This window comes from Phlebotomus papatasi, chromosome 3 (assembly GCF_024763615.1).
Source record: "Phlebotomus papatasi isolate M1 chromosome 3, Ppap_2.1, whole genome shotgun sequence".
Lineage (NCBI taxonomy): Eukaryota > Metazoa > Arthropoda > Insecta > Diptera > Psychodidae > Phlebotomus > Phlebotomus papatasi.
The window spans coordinates 3,900,527-3,923,494 of NC_077224.1; the positions used below are offsets into that span (position 1 = coordinate 3,900,527).

Below are 22,968 nucleotides of genomic sequence, written 5' to 3' on the forward strand. Positions count from 1 at the left end.
CTTCAATCTAATCAAATTATACTTTAATAATGTGAAGAGGTAAAAAGTTACTCCGCGAAGGCCACAGGTAATTTCAATCACAATTTTTATTCGGGAGACTCGAGATTTCATTTGACGAAAAGACGATGAGCGAACCACAATCCAAGGTCGCTGCCTAACCTCTTTTCACTTAACAAATACAATAAATTTTTTAAAATCATATTTCTCTAGCACTACCATCTCACAAAATTGCCATCAAATTTTTCTGATTTTTCTACACAATTTAATGAGAAATTTATTGGCGTATTTCTCTTTCTGTGTAACTAATAAAAAAAAAATTATTGAGACTTTTTATGATCGATGTCTGAGCTCATACACAGAAAAAAACACTGCGGAAATGTTTCTGTTTTTGGAAAATGGATGACAATTAGTGTAGAGGCCAAACAGTTGGAGATAACGACTTGAGATCTTCAGAGGACCCCCTATAAATCGATCTTACCCGGCTAATACATTAAGTAGGGTAAAGTGGTACAAGTTGGACAATGCAATGGTACAATGTGGACAGGGCTTTTTGCCTTGATAAATTTAGTACTTTATTTTTATTTGTATATTTTGAATGCTTTAGTTTTATAATTTGGTTCCTTGTGCTTAAAAACAAATTTTGTACTGTATTTATCAAGAAAAAAGCCATGTCCAACTTGTACCTGCGAATTGTCCAACTTGTAACACTAATTCCAAATTATATCACTTTACCGTACTTATTAAGGACTTAATCATCTCGTTCAGTAATAACCTTCCCGATTTGAGGTTTCTTCTTTACCGATTCGAAGGTATATCAGAGAAAACTTACCTAAAAACTCGTTTGAAGTTCGAACGTTTAAACCGACGAATTACACAAAAGTGAGCAAGTTCATTCAAAGGATATTTATTTTACTGAAATTGCAATTCAAACTTTTTGCCATCTTGAAATACCACAAAAATTCACTTTTTGCAGTAAACTTTGCACAGTTTGACATTTTTGACGATTGAAGTGTCAAGACATTTAGTACAAATCATCGTGATATTTCCTACTTACTAAAGAATACATTTTCATCGCCATTGTGCTTTTCTTGCCATCAATAGAGCTTTGAAAACTAATGAAAGATTTTAATTGATTATTTCAATCAAAATTCTGATGAGTATTTTAGTACAACTTAATATTCCATTTAGTACAAATAGTGTGTAATTTCTATATCGTCAATGTGCATCTCATGCTCTCACAGAAGCTTTGAATACTATGGATTTTTGTTTGGTTTTTTGTTTCATTTTAAAATTTTGATAAATGTTTTAGTACAAGTTGACATGATTATTAGCACAAATTATAGGATAGTTTTCTACGATCATTGGGCTCCTCTTCCCTTTCAAATGTTTTAAAATTTTGTTTTAGCTAAAAAAATGTTTTTTTTAGTAAAAATTATCATATTTAGTACAAATTAAAGGTCACTTACATAATCTTTTGTTACTCTACATCTATTTAATTCAGTAAAACGTAAAAATCTAAAGCAATAGTCATACCACGATTTTTAGCATTATTCATAATTATTTTCACTATTTAATTGGATAATTGGAAAATTTCTTATAAGAATCTTTTAGTACATGCATGTACTAAATCAGAGGTGTGCAAGAAACCGTTGAAACCGAATTAACGTCAAAATAAGTTTCTATAGTAGCGTTTTGACCATTGACGTACAAGTTTCATTTGACGTTAATTCGGTTTCAACGGTTTCTTGCACACCTTTGTACTAAATGTATAAAAATACACTGTAATCTTTCTTTATAAGTTTTTAACTTCTATTTGTTATGGGTATTTTTTTTAAAGCATTCTTTATTTAATGAGCAATATGAAAAAAAAAATTATAAAGGGTTGGTTCTGCACATAGATGAATTATATATTTAGCACTTCGACATAAATATCAATATCACTTTCTATGTGTAATATTTAAATCTATAAACACTATAATTTTTTACCCATAGTGTAATATTAACTAAAAATATAAAAATGGGAAACACATTTTTAGTACGGACTGCTCATACTAGAATACTTGAATACTTTTGGTCTAAAGTTTACTTAGGGTGCAATAGTAATAAAATTTGTATTTTTATTCCTTTTTCCAAATTAAAGAGGGGTATATTAATACAAAAAAAAGGAAGTAAAACAAGGAAAAATCCTCATTGTTTTACGCAAAGCAAATTGGTCTTACATTATGGCAATTCATTAAAAATAATTATAAAATATGTCATATTCTTAATTTCCCAATGACTTTTTTACAATGAGTGGAGCTTTCATATTTGATTTATATTCATTTTTTTCTTAATTTTTCTTCATTTTTTTTAATTTTTTTTTTTTTAATACAGGGAAGAATTAATTTAGAACAGAGGTGTGCAATAACCGTTTGAAACCGAACAAACATCAAATGAAACTTATACGTCAATGGTCAAAACGCTACCTGAACAAACTTATTTTGACGTTTATTCGGTTTCAAACGGTTCTTGCACACCTTTGATTTAGAACATGCATGTACTAAAATTTTAGCCTTTGTTAAAATATTTAAATTTTTCGCTTTGCAATTCTTCAGTGAAACTTTTCAATTTTATTTTCACTATCACATATCTCCAGTTGCTGGTAATAATATAAAAAAAATCAATGATAGAAATTAATAAATCTTATTTAATCATAATATTTCAAAACATAACATTGTGCTTTAGTATTAATCATTAATTAGTATTAATTAGTATTAATCACAAGGAGGAATTGTTGATCCATAATCTACAAATTTAGATAAAAGTAATGTCTTTAAGCTACGAAACTCAGTTGAACCTAACCTCAACAAAATTGGGTTAATTTAGTGTACTAAAATTTGTGTTAATTTTGTATACTTATCTAGCGATCTGAGGCTTTTTATTTTCCCACGCACATGTAATTCTAACCTCATAATCTAAGTAAATTCTAACCTAAGAAAAGTGTTTAAAAATTAGAAATAATTGCTTTTAAACTAGCCTCTAATACAAGTAAGGCAAACTGATCTTATTTCTTCTTATTTTTTTTTAATTTCAAATTAGAAAAAATGGTTTCGCTGTAGTACTTAGAACCTTTTTTTTAGGTTAAGTCAAACATAACCTAAAATTTAAAAGAAAGAATAGACGTTATCTTTAACAATTTGAATAATCAACGATTCTTGGACGCGAAGGGTCGAATATAGGGACATTAACCCGGTAAAAATTGACAGTGTACTCCTCAATGGCATATTAGGTGATGCTTTTTTCCTCCGAATGCTGTTTTTACGGTTTTAACTACACGTTGCTATTATTACTATTATTGCTATTGGATATTTTTCGTTTTCCCCTTCTATTGGAGCGGCGTGAAAGAAATGTCTTGCCTGCAAATGGTGCTATTATATTGTGAACTTCCACTTCGAAACAGTTTTGCTGTCCGTCTCGTGGAGATTTGCGGTAGGACCAGCTTTCGCGCGTCTGAATTCGCCTGCTTCTGGCCAGTTTATTGAGAGTCGTGTCTTGCGATGGTAGCATATTTTCGGTGACTGCATACTGCACTTCCCCCCAAATACAGTGGAAAAAAGTGAGAGAAGATTGAGAAGTTGCACATCGTGTGAAGAAATTAGGCATTGCCGGAGAAATTTTTGCGCGCACAGAGAGTTCATGAACTCTTTTTGCTATATTGCATTGTTTGATGTAGGCCTTCTCTATTGAGGGGAATCAATTGAGCCTGGGAGTTGAGTGTTGGAAGTGGGATCATTCATCCAGTGTGAATATTTTTTTTGAACCAGAGAGTGGTAACTTCCGCAAAAATTTATTGCGAATATTCAGCAATAGACTCGATAAAACTAAAGCTGTCTATACACTAGGAAAAATATGGATGAGTGGCCCTTCAATAATACTATTGATAAAAAGCTTCAATTATTGAAGAGAATTATTGAAGAAAATGCCTCCACACAGGAACTAATACGTTTCAATATTGACAGTTCGTGTCATCTCTCAAGTTTTCTTGCGGCTTGAGATTATTTTTCGTGAAAATTTATTATTTGGCTGCTGGAAAAGTGTGGAAAGTGTTTGTTGAAGTTCATTGAGATAGTGTTTAGTGAATATTAGTAGAAAATTGTCCAAAAGTGCGAAGGAGAAGTGTTTTCGAGAGATGTTTTTTGTAGTGGGATTCAACCAAGTTTTACTAGAAGTTTTCACTCGTTTTTTTTTTTAATTATTGGTAGTAAACCTCTTGTGCATCACTGTAGAGTTACTTAATACCATATTCCAATTTCCAAAATGATCCGACACATATCCGGACGACGACAATAAAGTTTTTCAGAACTTCGAGACATAAAACATAACCTCAAACTTTGCTCAAAATAAATTTCTGAAAAGTGTACAGCAGCAGGAAAATTCTGTAATTCACAAGAGTGAAAAGCATCAGTGCGATGTGTTTGTCGTTCTAGAGAAGTGGTGCAGCAGTTTGAATTGCTGACTGAGGGATTTGCTAGCTGTGCTCAGTTTCCTTGATGGAGGTATTGAAGTGCTGAAAACCGAAGATTGTAACAATCTGACAGCAGCTGCCGGAGCCGGACGGGTGGATGCTGCGAGTCCAGTGTCGGCTGAGAAGTTAGCCCACATCGTCCTGATGATGAAAAAACGCGAAGTTTTTCCCTGATGAGGCAGTTGTCGGAGAGGTGGCTGCTGTGAGTCCAGCCTCGGCTGAGAAGTTAGCCTGATCGCACTGTTGATGCAAAAACTCCGAAGCTTTCCCTGATAACACTATAGAAAATGCCAGTGGGATGCAGGATCCAACAGTTGGTGGTTTAAATACATCCGGATGTCTTTAGTTCCACATCCAATAAACATTCTCTTCATTTAGAAGTTGAGGGACCCTCATATCCGGCTGTTGGATTATATATATATACACAAGCAGGGACTGTTCTGACTTAAAAGTGCTTCTGCTGCCCAAAGGTTCATGGATACACTCAGAAGCTCTTCCTGAGATTCACAGAAGGGAGTTGCAGACAGATTATGGATACGACTCTGCTCCAGAAGTACAGAAAAATCTCAGAGAAACAAAAAGTTATTGTATGTATAAAATTGTGAAGACTTTTTTATTTAAAATTTTTTTATTAAAAAAATAAAATTAACAAAAAAATAAACAAAAATCTCTTTCTTTTTTCCAATATTGTGTCACTTCAACTGTGGCTCCCAGTCTCTTTGCTTGATAAGATCTCGCGCCTTATCTATTCCTTGATATTTTCCTTGTCTGTCAGCCAGTGTTCAGGTTTATATTGAAGAGATCCACGGGTTGTGTTCCAACTAAAAAACTCACGGGACCTGCTAATGCAATAGAATGTCTCACTTCCATCCCAATTCAATTCTTTACCTTGATCTGTTCTCCAGCTGGATGCTGGGATTGAGATCTGCTTTGTCTCAGAAGCCTCAATCCATGTCCATATGCTCAATTTACCCCCAATTTATATCTGAACAAAAACTTTCACCAAAACTGGGGTAAATTCCACTAGGAAGTCACATTCCCTGAAACACACTTTTTTCTTTTTGAACTTGCACCAAAATCGACAAATAACATTTTTCGAATATTCTGCAACACAAAATATTCGAATTTGCGTGAAAACGAAAAAAATATTTTGATGAAAATATCTAATGAACTTGATATCGACCATTTCTTCCATATTCCACTTCAATAATATTATGGAAGAATAATATTGATGATATTTGTCTCAATGTGTAGGGGTAAACAATATTGAAAGACAATATGGAAGAAAAGTCATCCATATTGAAACGAATATTGAAGAAATTGCCTCCACATTAGATAAATTTTCTTCAATAATCCAAATTTATGTCCATATGTTTTATTAATGTGTAGGCAATTTTCATCAATATTAAATATTGATTGCAAATATTGATGAAATTTTCTCCTAATGTATAGACAGCTTAAGACAAGTTGTTACATCAAAAGAAAGCAAAAGTGCAAAGTCTGAAATCGTGCATCTTGTGGAGGCTCTCAATGGTGATGTTATAGTAAATGGCTAAAAAGTGAAATGTATTATTCTCTCCTCGTGTAGCTTTTGCATTTGGTTCAGTTTCTAAAAAGTAAAAACATTATATATAATTATAAGTTGAATATCAACGTGTTGAGGGACTTGTATACATGAAATAATTCCTCATTTTGTAACTCTCTTGATATTATATTGTCAATTGTATGATTCTTCAAGTGAAAGTGAAATTGTGAAAAATGACCGCGAGTAGCGGAAAACACTTAACATCACAGGCTTCGAATGGAAAATCGCCTTCAACGTCTTCATCAGAGGCCACCAATATGCTTAGAACGGCTATTTACACCATTGTGGACGTTATTGTATTCCTCCTTGTCTCATTGGGATATTGCATTCAGGTAGAATTTCGACTTTAACTGCATATAAACCAGCATAATTATACATTTCAACTTACAAGCATATATCGTCGCTTCCATCAGCCAATGTCGTATGAGTCGTATGAGTGTTGCTAAAATCGTTAGAAGAAAATTTATTGTTATCTGTTTGTTAAAAGTACCCCCACATCCTTTGTATTGCTCTCTGTATGACTATCAGACGTGAAATGCTGACAAAACTCTGGAAATTCCCATTTAGACTCGACCACTGATGAAGGCTTGAAGACCAAGCCGAAAGCTCTGGAAAGGGTTGAAGTTTTCCTAGAGTAATTCCAAATCCGCCGAGGAAATCCGGTTTCCATATATTCTGTTTACGAACAGTTTTACGAAATATTTTTCATGTGTAAAGGCGTCTACACATTGGGAGCAATTTTCGTCAAAAATTGCGTTTTTGACAGAAATTTGACGTTTCCCCCTACAACGCTGCAGGGAATTTCCTTCAAAAAAGCAATTTTTAACAAAAAATTCTCCCAATGTGTAGAGGCCATAAGGAAACGTACAATACCTGACCAATTCTGCCCCGGTTTCCCATATTGGTGCATGGTGAAATGTCAAAATTCTGTCAAAAATAATTTCTGGATGAATGTGTAAATGTTTATAATCGAAACCGTCTGAAAGTTTAACGTGTATGCAATACGATTGCAAAGTAAATTGCATTTTTACTTAGAAAGAAAATCGTTTTGGAAAATTTCCCTATAAACATCAAGAGCAAATTAACTTAATTTTCTTATATTAATTTTCTAATATGATTACAAAATATTAGTGTCATGTTCTAAATGAAATTTATTATTTTTGAATGAAGAATAAATTCTGATGAACACCGGAATAGTCGAGGAGAGTATTTCTTAATTATTTTAAGTTTCTTACTTTTTAATAGGTTTAATTTTTATTTTTTGGATATAAAAGAAAGTTTTTATTTTCCCTTCATAATTACATTTTAGGTTTTTTAATACTGGTTTTAGGTTTTAATTAGAAAACATATGTCATCTACAGGTCATATCTTTTTCCTGAATTCAAATTAATTCACGAAAAGGCTATAAAATGTGTTTTATCATATTAGCTTTTAGTGGAAAGATTTACTAATTATTGAGAAGAGTTTTTATAAGTTAAAATAACCTAGGTTAATTAAGCCATATTAAATAAAATTATAGTTCCTTTGCTTCAAAGAAAAACAATATTTAATATGTAAATAATTCTTTTTATTTAGCAAAAGAAATAATCATTATATCACTTAAGTTACATGCTGATGTTATTGCTTTTCAAGTATTAAATTAAAAAAATATATTTTTTCAAATTCAATTATTTAATAATGAAATTGAACGGAGAAGAATATTTTGAATTAATTTTTGTTCATTTGCATAGTGCAATTAAATAGTGTAAAGGTAATTGAGATAGATTTTTTTTTTAAATAAGTGTATTCTTTGTTTAGAAAACACATTTTTGGTCAGTAAAATTAATAAATAACACAAAAATTGAGTAGAAATTTCTTTAAATAATGCTTAAATCGTTCATATTGGCTTCAGTATACATCTTTTAGATCAGGAAAATTTCATGAAATCAAAATACAAGTCTGTGCTAAAATTTTTGCTTATGTTTATCCCAGTCTTTTGCACTTTTCTTCTTTTTCTTTTCAATATCATAATAAATTCAATTTAGTTTAGACTAATTCTCTGTTCGAGAAAGGGATATGAATTTTAATTTAGGGTAAATGTTCCAAATTCCGGCCAGCCTGCAATTTCGGCCACCTTTTTTGTTCCTCGAATTTCCATGAATTATTAGTTTTTGCATACTCTACAGATTATACTATGCAAAAAATAACAAAAAAATGTCGCTTCGACGAACAAGAGTATCTGAAAAAGACATTGGAAGAATTCGGGAAGGGCAAGGAACTATGAGAATGAAGGTGGCCGAAATAGGGCACCAAAGCTATGTTAACTTCATTTTAAAATACATTAAGAATGAATTTAGAGAAAATAAATACGATAAACTGTACAAGGTTCCAAGCAACACTCCTTATAAAAAAGTAACAAGAATATTCAATTTTTATTAAAAATATTACATTTCAAACTTGGGACTTTGGTGCTTGCATGATAAGATATGTCGAAATTTGGCACATATACCCCATTCAAATTTTCCTAATCAAAAAAGGTCTGTGAAAACATAATTTCTTTTATTATATCCAACTCTTTCACGTCTCATATTAGACTGAGCTAAATTGGGTTTGTAGTGACGTTCAAAAGAAGAAGAAGAAGAAAAGTGCAAGAGTGGAATAGACATATACAAATTATTTGAGAAGGAAAAGTATGTCAATTTTAATTTAATCAATTTTTTCCTCATCCAAAAGTTCTGCAAAAGTATTAGGGTAAAGGCTCATAATTTTGGACAGTCTGCTTATAAGCATCGATGTTCCAAGTTTGAAGTGCGATATTTTCAATACTAATTGATTTTTTTTGTTACTCTCTTTTCCGAAGGGTTGTTTAGAAACTTGGCTAGCTATTTGTCGTCTGTTTTTTTTTTTTACTAAAATTAGTTTCAAAAGTGTTAAAATTAGTGTTAGTGTTAAAATCTTCCAAAAAGAACCAATATTTAGATAGAATTCATTATTCATCAAATATTGGAATAAAAATCCATAATATTAATCAATTTATTTTTAGTGTCCAATTTTTGCCCTCAAAGTGTCCAAATTTAGAAATTGTCCAAAATTATGAGCCTTTCTCTTATTTCGTATTTTTCGCTTTGCCAAGAATATTTATAGCAGTCATCATGAGTCAAAACATTATTAAAAGAAATTTTAAATTTGATTTGTATGCCTCCGGTACACTTTGTAGATCAGGAAAATTTCATGAAATCAAAATTCATATCCCTGCCCTCAGACGTTTTTACTTACTTCAAACACAGTTTTTCTCACTTACAGTAGCCTCTCGCTTAATCGGCTCTTTTTCAATCGGGTGCAAAATTTTGTTGACAATTTTCATGTTTAATTATGAAGCTAATTTGTTCAAATTCGTTGTAGTTCTTCCTATTTTATCGTGATTCTTTATAATTGAGCGCTTTTTGTGGAATTTATAATGACTTTGACGCCCAAATCTATCGATAAACCGGATGACATTTCGCCCCAAATGCCCAATTGAGAGAGAGGCTACTGTAAATCTAAATCAGGCCTGAGCTAAAATAAAAGCCGAAGAAAATTTGGTGGTCCCAGTTGGGATTCTTCGAAATGCCGCGAAAATTCACGTTGAGAAAATGAGAGGTCATTTTCACAAGAAAATCCTTTTAACAATTTATTTGAATACAGTTATTTGGGTTAATTGTGAATAATTGTCGATATTACAACAAAAACACTGAGATGAAATTTTGAGCTGGAAGACTCATATTCTTTTGAGTTGTCCCAAAATTCAGGATAGGTTTGAGAAAAACCCTTTTGTACAACACTATTTTGGTTAATAAGTAATTCAAAAGTACATATTACAAGAAGGGACACGACCTGCTAATAAGGATAAAATAGAGAAGAAAATATTTTGTCGCATTTCAGAGATTTTTTTTGCAACCGCAGCGCCGCCAGACGTTTGTCAAGTGAGCTATTTGTATCTCTATCTCTCTCTCGAGTTGAATTGCGCGCGATTTAGGAAGCTTGTCATTTGAAATGATATTTTCTTTAAATTTCTTCATATTTCCGCAAGATTCAAGTAAAAGGGTGTTTAGTAAACAGCTATCCGTCTTCCGACAAAGATATCAAGAAGACAATTTATTTTTATGAGAGTTTTTCTTTGTATTATGTCTTTTTGGCGCAAAAATATTCATCATGGCATCGTGAATGAGCGGGATTAGTGTTACCAGTATGGCTATCTGTAATTTCCATTAAAATTATCATTACAAAATTTCCGATATTACACGACTTTTAATAAGCACAGGTCTGATCTAAATTGATTTTGTTGTGATGTTCAAAAGAAGAAGAAGAAGAGTGCAAAAGAGTGGGATAGACATATAAAAATCATTTGAGAAGGAAAGCAATGTGAATTTTGATTGTATGAACATTTCCTGTTCTAAATGATGTGGAGGAGTTGGTTCTGAATTTGCTTCAGGTATTTTTAAATCGAGACAGTAATTTATCCAATTTCGAATGTTTATAATTATAATTAGAGTATCATGTAGGGAAAGTCTTTCAGGCTTCGCATATACTCTGGAGTGACATGATAACTTATTTTCGATACTATCGACTGTCGATTCTGAAAAATTTAAACGATAGCTGTACTTTCTGTAGCTGATATAGATATTTATCAACAGTCACATTCCTTTAAGAATGTCACAACGAATGGCCTAACAATGCGTAAAAAATCGATATTCATTTAATCTAACAGATATAGATTTATCGATACTATCGATTCGATAGTGTCGAACAGTTATCATTCCACTCCTGGTTTCGAACACTTCATATTTTTTCCTTATTCCTTTAATTAACCTGACCTATTTATTTAGGAAATGTGTGACTTAAGACTATTTGGGATCATTAAAGGAATATGGGAAATATATGAAGTGCTCGAAGTCAGTGTGCGTGCGAAGCGTGAAAGCCTTCTCCTATTCTATTTGTAGAATTAAAAACTTTGAACATAAAAATTCCTCGTAGAAAGCTGTTTCAATGTTTATACGACACACGCTGATTGAAGCGACGATATGTAGATCACGGTATGAAGATACATATGGTATAAATAAAATACCAAAAAAAAACACTCATGTTTCATCCACACGATGATGAATTTATATTGCAAAAATTGTAGTGGTATATGTTATTTTATTTTATTATATATCACGTGTTTCTCTTTCAATCCGTGGCAATTTGTTGGTTAGCATGTTTTCCTAGTGAAATAAATTACCTTCGATGAATTAGGACTGTGATGTGAGTTACTGAGAAAATCTATTTTATACCAAAATAGTTTTGTTTTTTGTTAAGGGAAGGGGTTTTTGTCTTAAGCCATTGACTGAAACAGAGATTTTCTCGATCTTAATGGTGGTTCAACAGTCACAAGTTTTTGCTAAAGTAATTTATCAATTGCTGAGAAACTTGTACTTCAGCCACAAATCCAAATAAATTACCACAATCAAATACACATGAACAGTTCAATTTTAAGGTTGTAAAAGATTGGTGTGGTACCGTAAAAAAAAGAAGCAAAATTAGCAAAAGAAAAAGAATAAAGCACGTAGGGAAAGTGTTCAATAAACTGTGTCAATTCATTGCGCTGGCATTGCCATATACTATCGACAAAGGTGTAATTTTGGAGAACCAGTTAAACAGCATTTTAAACCAATGCTGGATAATCAATGTCTGCAATTGCTTAAAAATGTCACATGGATGTTTTTCCAATGGAAAATGTCATCTGTGTAGAAGAAAATTAAATTAAATTTTTGAGCTAGTTCCCGTGACTTTTGATACGTTCTTATCTGAATTTCTGAAGAGATTTAGCATTGAGGTATTAATCTTATCGGAATTTGTTTTTGAACAATAGATAAAGCATATTTGTGTATCAAAGTACAATGTTTACGAAGACCTTAATTACAAAAAAAAATTGAGACAAAAGATTTACGTATTTGTTGGTCGATTGAACAGACAAATTATATGACATGGGGATTATAAGGAAGTTTTAGATAATACCTTGGACAATTTATGATCTGTTACGCCTTCAAATGAAATTGTTCCTAAAGAAGGTCATTAAAATATGTTATGTATACTTTCGTACGTGTAAAAAAAACATATTGTACACACTAAAATCGCAATGAGAATTCCCTAAAGCAACTAGAAAAATTATGGCACTTATTTAACTTAGCGATGCTTCTTCATAAGCAAAAGCAAACTACCATTTCTAATTTGATTGCAACAAAGAAGACCTCTAAAACAGCTTCCTTATTCTAATTTTCAAATGACATTTAATTAATAGTCAAATTTTTGCATTACTTTTGCATAATGCTCAAGGAAATCGATATGGGAAGAGGAAGTAAATTGATCATCAAGAGAAGAAGATCACCAAGCTAAACGGCTTCCTTAATCTGATTTTTCGAATAGAATTACACAAAAATGTATTATTTTTTTGCAATGTTATTTTTCGCATATCTTCCAAGGTGAACAATATGGGAAGAGCCAAACAAATTGACCATCAAATGACTCGCTTTCAATGGACTAATTGGGAGATGATAAATTAATACAAAAAGATCTGATTAAAAATACAGTCTCTATCATATGGCGCAATACATAAATTTAATTCGTTATTAATTTTTTTCAAAGATTGCTCGTATATTGAATAAGTATTGCAAAGAAAAAGTTCGCAATCTTTTTGTGATTCCTTCTTTTTAGTTAGATTAGATAATAATCCACCAAGGTTTTGATAGTGCTTTGTATACCTCGTTAAAATTGTTTATGATTCAAGAAATAGCGGACTTAACACTAAACCTACCAACCGTTTTTGTTCTTTTTACGGTCAAATGACAAACCGCGGTAGGGTAGGATACACAACAAATTTGTCTTGGAAAATGGCAAAAAATTAATATATAAATATTGAAAAATATATTACATGCATATTTTAAGAAATTCATAAAGTTTGATAGCGACTTAGTACCGTTTAAATAAGTGTTAATTTTGAACCGGTCAATTTGACCGGGTTTTGGTAGGTTTAGTGTTAAAAAAGGAATTTGGTTAGACATCAAACTAGGGTTTTTTCATATCGGATAGTTCAGAATAAGACTCGAATAACTCGTAAAGGATTACCTTTACAGAAGAGCGATTTCAAGCTGTGACTTTACGTGCTAAATATAAGGTTTTTGAAACTCAAAAAGGCTATAAATTTAAGCGAAGAAAAGCAAAAGAAAATAATTTTGTAAAAAATTGAGTTGTTCGAATCTTATTCTGAGCCATCGATATTTATTTATTTATTATTTATTGTAAATACCTTAAGGCGTCTACACACTAATAGCAATTAAAAAAAATGGATTTTTTTAAAGAAAATATCCCCTACCGTAGGCAGAAACCTCAGAACTTTAGGAAAGGCAATTTTTGACGAAAATTCCTTCTAGGATATAGGGTGGAGTAACCACTTATCGCCACTTTTAGAAAAATGTGAAATTAATTTGATTATAACTTTTGACCCCTTATTATAAGATATCTCAAATTTTAAACAAAATTACTGAGATGTATTGACTTTAGATTCTTCAAAAAAGTAGTACTCCAATTTAATGCTGGATTATTTAAAAAACTGATTTTTATTAACAATGCAAAAATAACCACTTCGTTGCCACTTTTAACCAGTTTTCGCCAGTTTTGTAACCACTTCTCGCCACCCACTTGAAAACGTCCAAACTCGATTATTTTGGGCAATATTATATGCAAAGAATACATTCAGCATTTCTTTTTCCTCATGACCACCTTACTATTACTAACTTTAAATGAATTTTCTTTGGTTTTATTTTGGAAATTAAATTATTATTTCCAAAATCAAATTATTTATCCAAAAAGGTATATTTTGCTTGATAAAAATTTGATGATACTTAGTATATTTGGAAAGAAATATTAGATTCGATGCACTTGCTTAAAATATTGCTCTAAAAAATGCTCAAAATTTTAAATCCAAAACGAATAATTATTATTTTTCGACTCTATACGTTGCAGCAATAAAAATACAAATAACTTTGACAGATAATGATGGAATTTTTACCAACCTTTGGTAACAAGCATATAAAAGGGAATAGGGGAGACTGGGGCAATATTTGTGAAAACGAAAATTTCAATATTCAATATTTTCTAAAATAAATGAAACTGAGGCTTGAAATTTTTATTATAGATAGCCTTCATGAACCTTCTTAAACTTAAAAAGTTTCAAGGGATTCGAGGAATGATTTTGTAAAATAAAAAATAATGAAATTTTGAGCCCTATTTTTGGAATATTTGGCTTACAGAAAATATCAATACTGATTAGCTCAATTTAAGCACATTTCTCGTTAAGATAGAGAAAAATTATCTTCGACAAAGTTGTGTAGAGGAATAAATTTCCTATACAAATATATCTTTTAACGTTTGCGAGAGTAAAACGTCACAAATTATCCGAAGACTGACAAAATTTGCCCCAGAAATTTTGGGAATCTCCACAAAATCGACTTTTAGAAAATGATTCGAAAATCACATTTCTTTCGAGATAGAGGAAAATTGTCTTCTGCAATGTTGTAGAGCAGTAAATTTTCTATAAGAATATGCTCATTGTAAAACATTTAAGTTTTCTCAGAGTTCATGAAAGAATTAAATATGCATTTTGACAAGTTTTGCCCCAGTCTCCCCTACCCATAATCACTTTGCGTATGTTAGAGCTATCTTGCAGAATTTTTGGAGAGCTTTCCCGCAACTGCCAATTCCGTTAGAGAGCTTTTCATGTTTAAAAATAGGGTGGAACAAAGTTGTATGATTTGACGGTAGGGGAAAGTGCCCATGCTTGATACGATCCAAGCTTGATAATAACTATTTTTTTCCTATGTTAATCAATAGTTATGACTAATCGCAATATATTTCAATAGCTAGTGCTAAGCCTCACATTTCCTAAAAAAAAATAGGATCCTAGCTCTTTTTTCCTAGTTTTAGGAAGCAAAAATCAAAAATAGGCCCAAAACTGTAATTTCGATACATGATATTTCATAAGTATTTCTTAATTAATGTCGCTGTTCACGAAAACTACTATCATAGGGACATAGAGGGATCATCAGTACTAATATTTATGTAAAAATATTTTTACTTGGTGGACACTGTTTTTGTGGGTGGTAACAAATTCATAAATTCTACTTGTGTCCATCCTATATTTTAAGAAGGGTCCATGAATGATAATTTTAATGTGGCAACTATATCATTAGATGTGATTCTGTCATAATTACACATATTGCAATCCGCCAATTTTACCGACATTTGCCATAATCTTCAACCGTGTTGCCTGAATTTTAAGGTTGCAGAGTGACATTTTCATGGACTCAAAGTGAAAAAATGGTTTTCGCTAGTGCCCCTAATGTCATAAAAACATGGCTTAGAAAAATTACATAAAAGTGATTTTAAAACTAATAACCAGTCTTACAAACGATTTAAGCAGATAGATTAGAGTTCCGTCTAAATATTGATGTGCAATTTTTTGTATCCAGTGAATTTTTTGCAGTGAAAATGGACCTCCGAATTGTCGAATCAATTATTATACAGGAAGGCCCCGGACCCAACTTGTATAAAAATCGCCACTGAATTTCCATTATCTTCTTGCGGAAAATCTAAGGATTTCCAGGAACTATTTGAGGTTGGATTATGAACCTAATAAGTGAGACATTTTTTTGTCATATTGGAAGAATCGCTTCGGTTTGTGTGTTAATTAGAAAAAAATTACAAACCTTGGACATCATTTTACAGTATCAAGCATGGTCACTTTCCCCTATGTTTTTTTTCAAAAACCGTCTCGAAAATCAGATTTAGAAACTTAAAATGTTGTACTTTTACACACTTAAGAGCTTAAATTAAATATTTTTTTATTATGTTGAAAAAAAAAAAAAACGTACAGTCAAGTGTGCTAATCCGGCCGCTTCGCTATCTGGATCGTTTATGACTAATCAACTTAAAATGATATTTTTATTTTTATTACCGTAATATAGTCACTACAGTAACATAATATAACTATTCAAGTTGGAGAAAACGCAAAAATAATATTTTTATCCATTAAATAAGTGAGTGTAATCGACTGATTTCAATCTTGTGCCAGCTGGGTTCTTCACTAAAAATTTAACATTTATTGAAAACATTTATTGTTTTTCCTTGTGAAGAAAGTATTTTAAATCCAAAGGTTTAATTAAAAGTGAATTAGCGAAAAGGCGACCCAATTAGTGCATGCTGACTTATTTCAGTATTATCATTATTTTATAAATTTTCTTTAATATTTTTGATATTTTTTTTTATATTATGTTTCTGAATGAAACAGTGAATAATTCTATGAATTTAGAAGAAGTAAAAAAGAATTTAATCAGTCCAAAAACAAGCGTTTAAGTAGCAAAATGATCCAGTTACCCCATCTTACTATAAAGAAAATGTGCTGTTTTTTTTTAGTCTGCGCGACCCACATAACCCCTTAATTATTTTTTTTTACCCTAAAAAAATTCAATTAATGCAAATACAATTAAAACCTAAATTTAATAACAATTTGGTATTTTTTCTAAATACCAAATTAAATAAATCGTTTTTCCTTGACCACACCAACAACTGTGAGAAATTGCATAACGCGGGTCTTTGATCTCGCACAATAACCTCCGTGTAAAAGATTGAGGTACGGAAGGGGCAAATGTAAATGTGTCAACTGTCTGAGAAGTGCAACACTGAGCACTTGTAGGTAAATCTACTCAAACTACAAGCCACATAGTCACTATTTACCTTACATATGCTCCTACTGCTTTTTTTTAGCTTCAACAATGCCTGCATGTTCCATATAATCATTGAATCCAAAATCTACAATCTTGGGATGCAACACAGTACTTTCAGTGTTGATGGCAAAAAAAAAATGAGGACGCGCGTAGTACTTGTGAATGTCCTTGGAACATCTTGACACCACTCTTATTAAAATTACTGAGAAAATTTGCATTAGAAATGCTGACACTGAAGAGCTCTCTGTCGCTTTTGTATTGATTTTAGCAAAGGAATTGCATAACATTTATACTAAAAATTTTTGGATGCTATTTGAAATTCATATTCCGTTGTCACCTTGGCCGTAAAATGATACCAATGAATTAAATAATTTTCATTTAGTGGACTTGATTTAATAAGATACAGAAATCATCACGACATTGAACTTGATACGATATTTTCTCTATAATGAACTCTACGTAATTTTATTTTTGGTTTTAAATTTCCATTTCATTCAACAAAATTGAGATATTTACATTTTTTTTATTAAACACACTCCCATATGGGATTTTGTAGTAGAAATATCGTACAATGTATAAAAAAATATCCATGAATATTTATTAGGCTATAAATTTCCTGAAATTAAGCTGATGGAGCAAAACGATTAGGCATTGAAACTTCTAGTTATTTGTGCGAAAAGAAAAAACACTTCATTCGAAAAGATGCAATTTCAAGAAATAAAGAAAATTTTCAATTTTACAACATTGTTAGAAAATCACTCTAATTCCAGTATTTTTTCAACAATTTTTTCTTCATAATGCTATTGCTCGTATATGTCTCAAAAATCCAAGAAAGCCAATTCCCAACAAGGTAATTGTGCAATGATTTGGTAAGTTAGACCTCAACAGTCAGCCTTATCAGATACATATCAAAATTATAGAAATTTCTTGGCCTTTTAAGCATGACTTTCATATGTGATTTCTTATTGTTTCACATGTTTTACATGAGTAATATTATGAAAAAAAAGAGTTTCTTTTGAGTAACAAAGTTATAACGCAGTGTGGCTTTTTCTTCTTTAGAAATTCACTTGCAAGAGACATTTCTTTAGCTTTGGAGATTTCATAAAATTCATTTTGTGCACTTTATCGCAAATGGAGCAGAGAAACCACATTTATCCGTTCGCATGTAGAATCTTATATTAATAATGCAATAATAGCATCATTAACTACTAATCGCAACAGGTCATCGAAGACCGGAAGTCGATATCTCGTACCGTTTGCCCTGTAGCCGTGACACAAGCTTTCAAACAAAAAAAAAGTTGAAAAATATTTGAGAAAGATACATTAATTACGGATGCTATACAGCAGAGGCGTGCAAGGACCGTTGAAACTGAATAAACGTCAAATGAAACATGTACGTCAATGGTCAAAACGCTACCAAAACAAACTTATTTTGACGTTTTTTCGGTTTTCAACGGTTTTCACACACCTCTGCTATACAGACTCATAACTCATTAAGTCCAATGAAGTCGGTTTGGATATTTCAAGATCTTTCAAAAATATCTAAATTAAAGCAAATATGTTGAAAAAAGGCTCTCCAGATGTTAAACATTGATGTTCGAAAATTCGATATCGAAATATTTGTCGAACATAAGTGTCTACCCCATAGCAAACCCCATAGAAATTCCATTGGAAATTTTGCGTCAAATTCCCGACATTCGATGGAATTTGACGTTAAATTTCCGCAAAGTCATGGGATTTTTTCTAGAAGAGGCCATGGAAAATAGCCATTCCATTCCATTCTATGCTCGAACGGCTCGAATTCAAACAGAACAGTATTATGACAAGCGCACAATAATTTTTATTTGTAAACATGTTTTTGAAATGGTCTATGAGAGTGAGCGAGATGACTATATTTAGATCTCTTTCACTCTAACCGATATCCCCATAGCAAACTTCCACGGAAATTCCATTGGAAATTTTGCGTAAAATTGCGCTCATTCCATGGAATTTTTCCTAGGAGAGGCCATGGAAAATTTGAACAACATATAATGGAAATCCGATGTCACTTTCCATAGAAGCCCATGAAAAGTTTGTATGGAAAATTATACGTGAAACGTCCGCGGATTCCACTGGAATTTTCCATGGAATATTCCACAAGATTTACTATAGATTTTCCATGGATTTTACCGCAACACGTCCCCTTTTTTGTAGGAAAATTCCTGCTTATTTCCTGGGGAAAATCCAAGGAATAATTCCACGGAAAATTCCACTATCTTTCCATACAGATTTCTAAGAAAATTCCATACATTTGTTTCTTCGTTTTACCGCTAGAAAATGTTTGTGGCGCTACAAAATATTAAAATAAAATTATTTTGCTCGCAAATTTTATGCAAAGATCTTAGTGATTTCTGTATTACCTATAATATTATTAATTATTCCACGCTGCATTTGGTATAGATAATAGTGAAGTGATAACATTAAACAGACTGCAGATCTAAAATATACGTGTTTTTATTTCATCACTGGTGAGAGAAATCCGAAATAGTTAAAATAACATTCCGGAAATGTTTATTTTACCGTGCAGTATTGATCCGAAATCGGTGTAAATATTATGCGCTTTAGGTGTATTGGGGGTTAAAGTTACCCTTCTTTCATGTTGATTTTACCCTTAAAAAGGTGTAAAATTAACATTAAAAAATGTTGATATATTTTTACACCTAAAAAGTGTTAAATTTTTTCTCAGTGATAGAATGTTTTTTTTAGGAAAATAATTTTTTGTACGATAGCTTTTTCTTATCCAAAGTGTAAATTCGTTATCGGTGATTTAATAAAACATATCAAAGTCCCCGTGAAATTGACTAGTTTTAACTATAGGGAAATGAAAATATGAGATGCATGTGACAGCTTCATTTGTTCTCCATTTTCTTTAGGTGGAAATATCCATGTTCAATCCACGTGAATTTCCTGGGAAATATTCCACTCAAAAAATCCACTGTAAATTAAAGGGAATTTCCTTGGAAATATACTATGGAGAATTTACTTGGAATTTACCAAGGAAAAATACTGGAAAATTCCGAGGAATTTTTCCTCGTGATTTCTTATTTCGCATTATTTTGCTATGGGGTAAGGATGAAATATTCGCCTTGACTACCTCCAAAATTGAAAATTAAAAAAAAATATAAAAGTCGTTTTCGAAATATACAAAAAAAAACATGGATTTTGGGGGAGGAGGGGTGGGAGGGAAAAGAAAAAAGACTGTCGTAGATAATATTGACTTATGAGGAGTTGTCGTCGAGGACCGTAAGTCGATATGTCTTACCGTTTAACCTCTAGCCGTGTCACAAGTTGAAGAAAAGTAGATTGTATAGCTGCTCTCTCTTTGAGTTCGAGCAGTAAAAAGAAAGCGAATGCATCTTACAATTATGCAGGATGCTAGAACTCGTCACTAAGATATATCCCAAAATTAAATTTCCCATTATTTATTTAGCGCTCCAAAACTTAAGAGTTTACCGGTACACAACCTTTATGAATCGACTTATAGAGCACTTAAAAGATTGATTAAAATATTGTTGATGGATTTACTATTTACAGGGCACTAAATGGGTCAAGTGGTAGAGCACTTGCCCTATGATGCAAGTATCCCGGGTTCGAATTCCCTTTAGATCACCAGGAATTTTTCTGGCGGTTAAGGTGTTCAGTTCAGATTGCATCCAGTGAGCTTCACTGCACTTGATTCCACTGGGAATGAGACTGATAACCCTATTTCTGTATAAGAAAAAAATAATAATGGATGTTCCGAACTCCCCATGCGGGAAGGCTTAAGTTCTTCTATGGGACGTTGTGCCACCATTATTATAATTGTTATTATTATTATTATTTAGTAATTACGTAGGGTAAAGTGTTATAAATTGGACATAGTGTTACAAGTTGGACAATTACCCAGTACAAGTTGGACATGGCTTTTTTCTTAATAAATTCAGTACAAAATTTGTTTTTAAGCACAAGGAACCAAATTATAAAACTAAACCATTAAAAATATACAAATAAAAATGAAGTACTAAATTTATCAAGAAAAAAGCCCTGTCCAACTTGTATACTACTTGACCCTATTTGAATTTTGGAAAAACTTCGGTATCGCATGTATCGCATCATAACCGATTCATTACCGAATCTCAATGAACACAAAATTCTAAAAAAGCTGTTTTCTCAGCTTATTTTTGCTAAAAATTTAGCATCCTTCGAAGAAACAGTAATAACTCGTTGTATGAAAGTGAACATGAATATTTCGCATTTGGGAAACTTCGTCATTTGAATACGTCACGTACCGTTAACAATAAAGATTAGTATTTAATTTAACTAAAATTAGCCAGAAATATGACTTAAACGAAACGAATAAAGAACAGTCACCTCATTGTGTTTTTCATTGGAAAACATGGTCGATCGATGAAAAATTCGATGGTGAAATGCTACACTTTTAATTTTTCTAAGAAATTATCAAATTAAAATTTGTGAATATGAATGGATTTTCACTTTATTTAGAGCAAAATTAACTAAATAATGAAACTGTGGTATAGAAAATATATAAATATACCAATTTAGTACTGTATTTATCATGAAAACAATGACGTTTCCATTTAGAGTAGCGAAATATTTCCATTTGGAGCAGGTTTTAAATTAGCTTAATTTACCCTAGGTAAACTTTCATAAATTGTATGTGAATATTTTCGTCATGTGCATAATCCCGAAGTGCATAATGCCGGGACTGAGTGTATTTAGACTTTGACATTGAAGAACTTTAAAAAGGAATTATCCAAGGTCATAGTCCTTTTTGGAAGGTTTGGAGAGTAGGCAACCTCAAGTTAGTATTTCCAACCGTTTCGTCTCTGACTCTACTAATGACCATCCAGAACGTGTATTGCATTGTTCTCTCCATAGAGTTGGAGCAATAAAATTTTGTAGTCTGAGACGCATTTCTTCATGCCAATATACTCTCGAAGCTCGCAATTCTCAAACCGCGGGACGTAAGTTTATGCTGCAAAAAGCGCAATTATGAACACATCGTCTAGTATTCTAGCACAAAAAATCAAGAACTTTAACAACCTGAAGTGTACCTTTGGTCATTGTTTTTTAGCAATTAATCATTCACGCGCTTGCTAAAAGTTTAAAGACGTCTGTAGTTTTTTTTGCCAATGCTTTTTGCTAAAGACGAGTGTTCTAGAGCCTTCAAGGACATGAGGCGAGATTTGAAGTTCTAACTACGATCGTCTTTTATTACTTTATTACTGGTTATGAACATTATTGATCTCTGCCAGTCATTTTACAGACTTTAGCAAAAACTTGCTCGTGTAATTGATTATAAGTTTAATAAAAGCATTATAGGGATTTTTTTTAGCAAGTGGAATTATCTTTGTTTTTTCCCCTTGGTTTTAGGATTGGTATTTTATAATATTTGGCATGCCAAAAAAGAGCCTCAAAGGTGAATTGGCTCTCGTAACTGGAGGCGGAGGTGGACTTGGAAGACTTTTAGCTCTAAGACTGGTTCGTGCTGGTGCTTCAGTTGTACTTTGGGACATCAATCCAGAAGGTAAGTGTTTTTTTTTCTTTTCGGGGTCAATGGAAGGCATGGGAAGAATTGTATTTAAAGGTCATCGGGAGGAAATGGTTAATTGAAGCGTTGTGTGCTCTTTTATGCTGCAGGTTTGGATGAAACCACAAAACTTGTGCAGTCAATCGGTGGCTATTGCAAGAGTTACGTGGTGGACATCTCCAAGAGAGAGGAAGTGTACAAAGCAGCTGATCAGATGCGAAATGAAATTGGTGATGTAAGTTTTCCAACTCAACTATAATATGTCTATGTTAAACAAATATTTGAGAGACATTTTTTTCTTCTTCCAACATTCAACAAGATCTTAACGTCACACCTCGACCTTGCTTCTTCATTTCTTTTTTTTATGTTAATTATTTGCATCTGAAGAAGAAGAAAAAAAATCACCATTTTTTTTTGGGAAGTCAAAAAAAATTAACAAAGTTTATCTTGAGCTAAATTTATTCGGCAATAATTAACCGACTAAATAGGCATTTGCACAAAAATCTCTTTCATCTTTTATTAAATTACTGCT

At 32.0% G+C, this 22,968-nt stretch overlaps 1 protein-coding gene across 3 annotated transcripts in view; it reads left to right on the forward strand.

Moving 5' to 3' along the window:
- LOC129806493 (estradiol 17-beta-dehydrogenase 11) overlaps positions 1 to 22,968 on the forward strand; it is a 43,012-nt gene continuing 20,044 nt past the window's right edge. Inside the window, exons 1-3 of one of the 3 annotated variants that reach the window (XM_055855133.1) lie at positions 1 to 67; positions 22,280 to 22,433; positions 22,547 to 22,671. In XM_055855133.1, the coding sequence (XP_055711108.1) occupies positions 22,304 to 22,433; positions 22,547 to 22,671 (255 nt within the window). In that variant the 5' untranslated portion in view covers positions 1 to 67; positions 22,280 to 22,303. Of the gene's footprint in view, positions 68 to 5,968; positions 6,422 to 11,299; positions 11,352 to 22,279; positions 22,434 to 22,546; positions 22,672 to 22,968 lie in introns of those variants that run through there. The other 2 variants (XM_055855131.1, XM_055855132.1) reach the window with 2 other exon arrangements.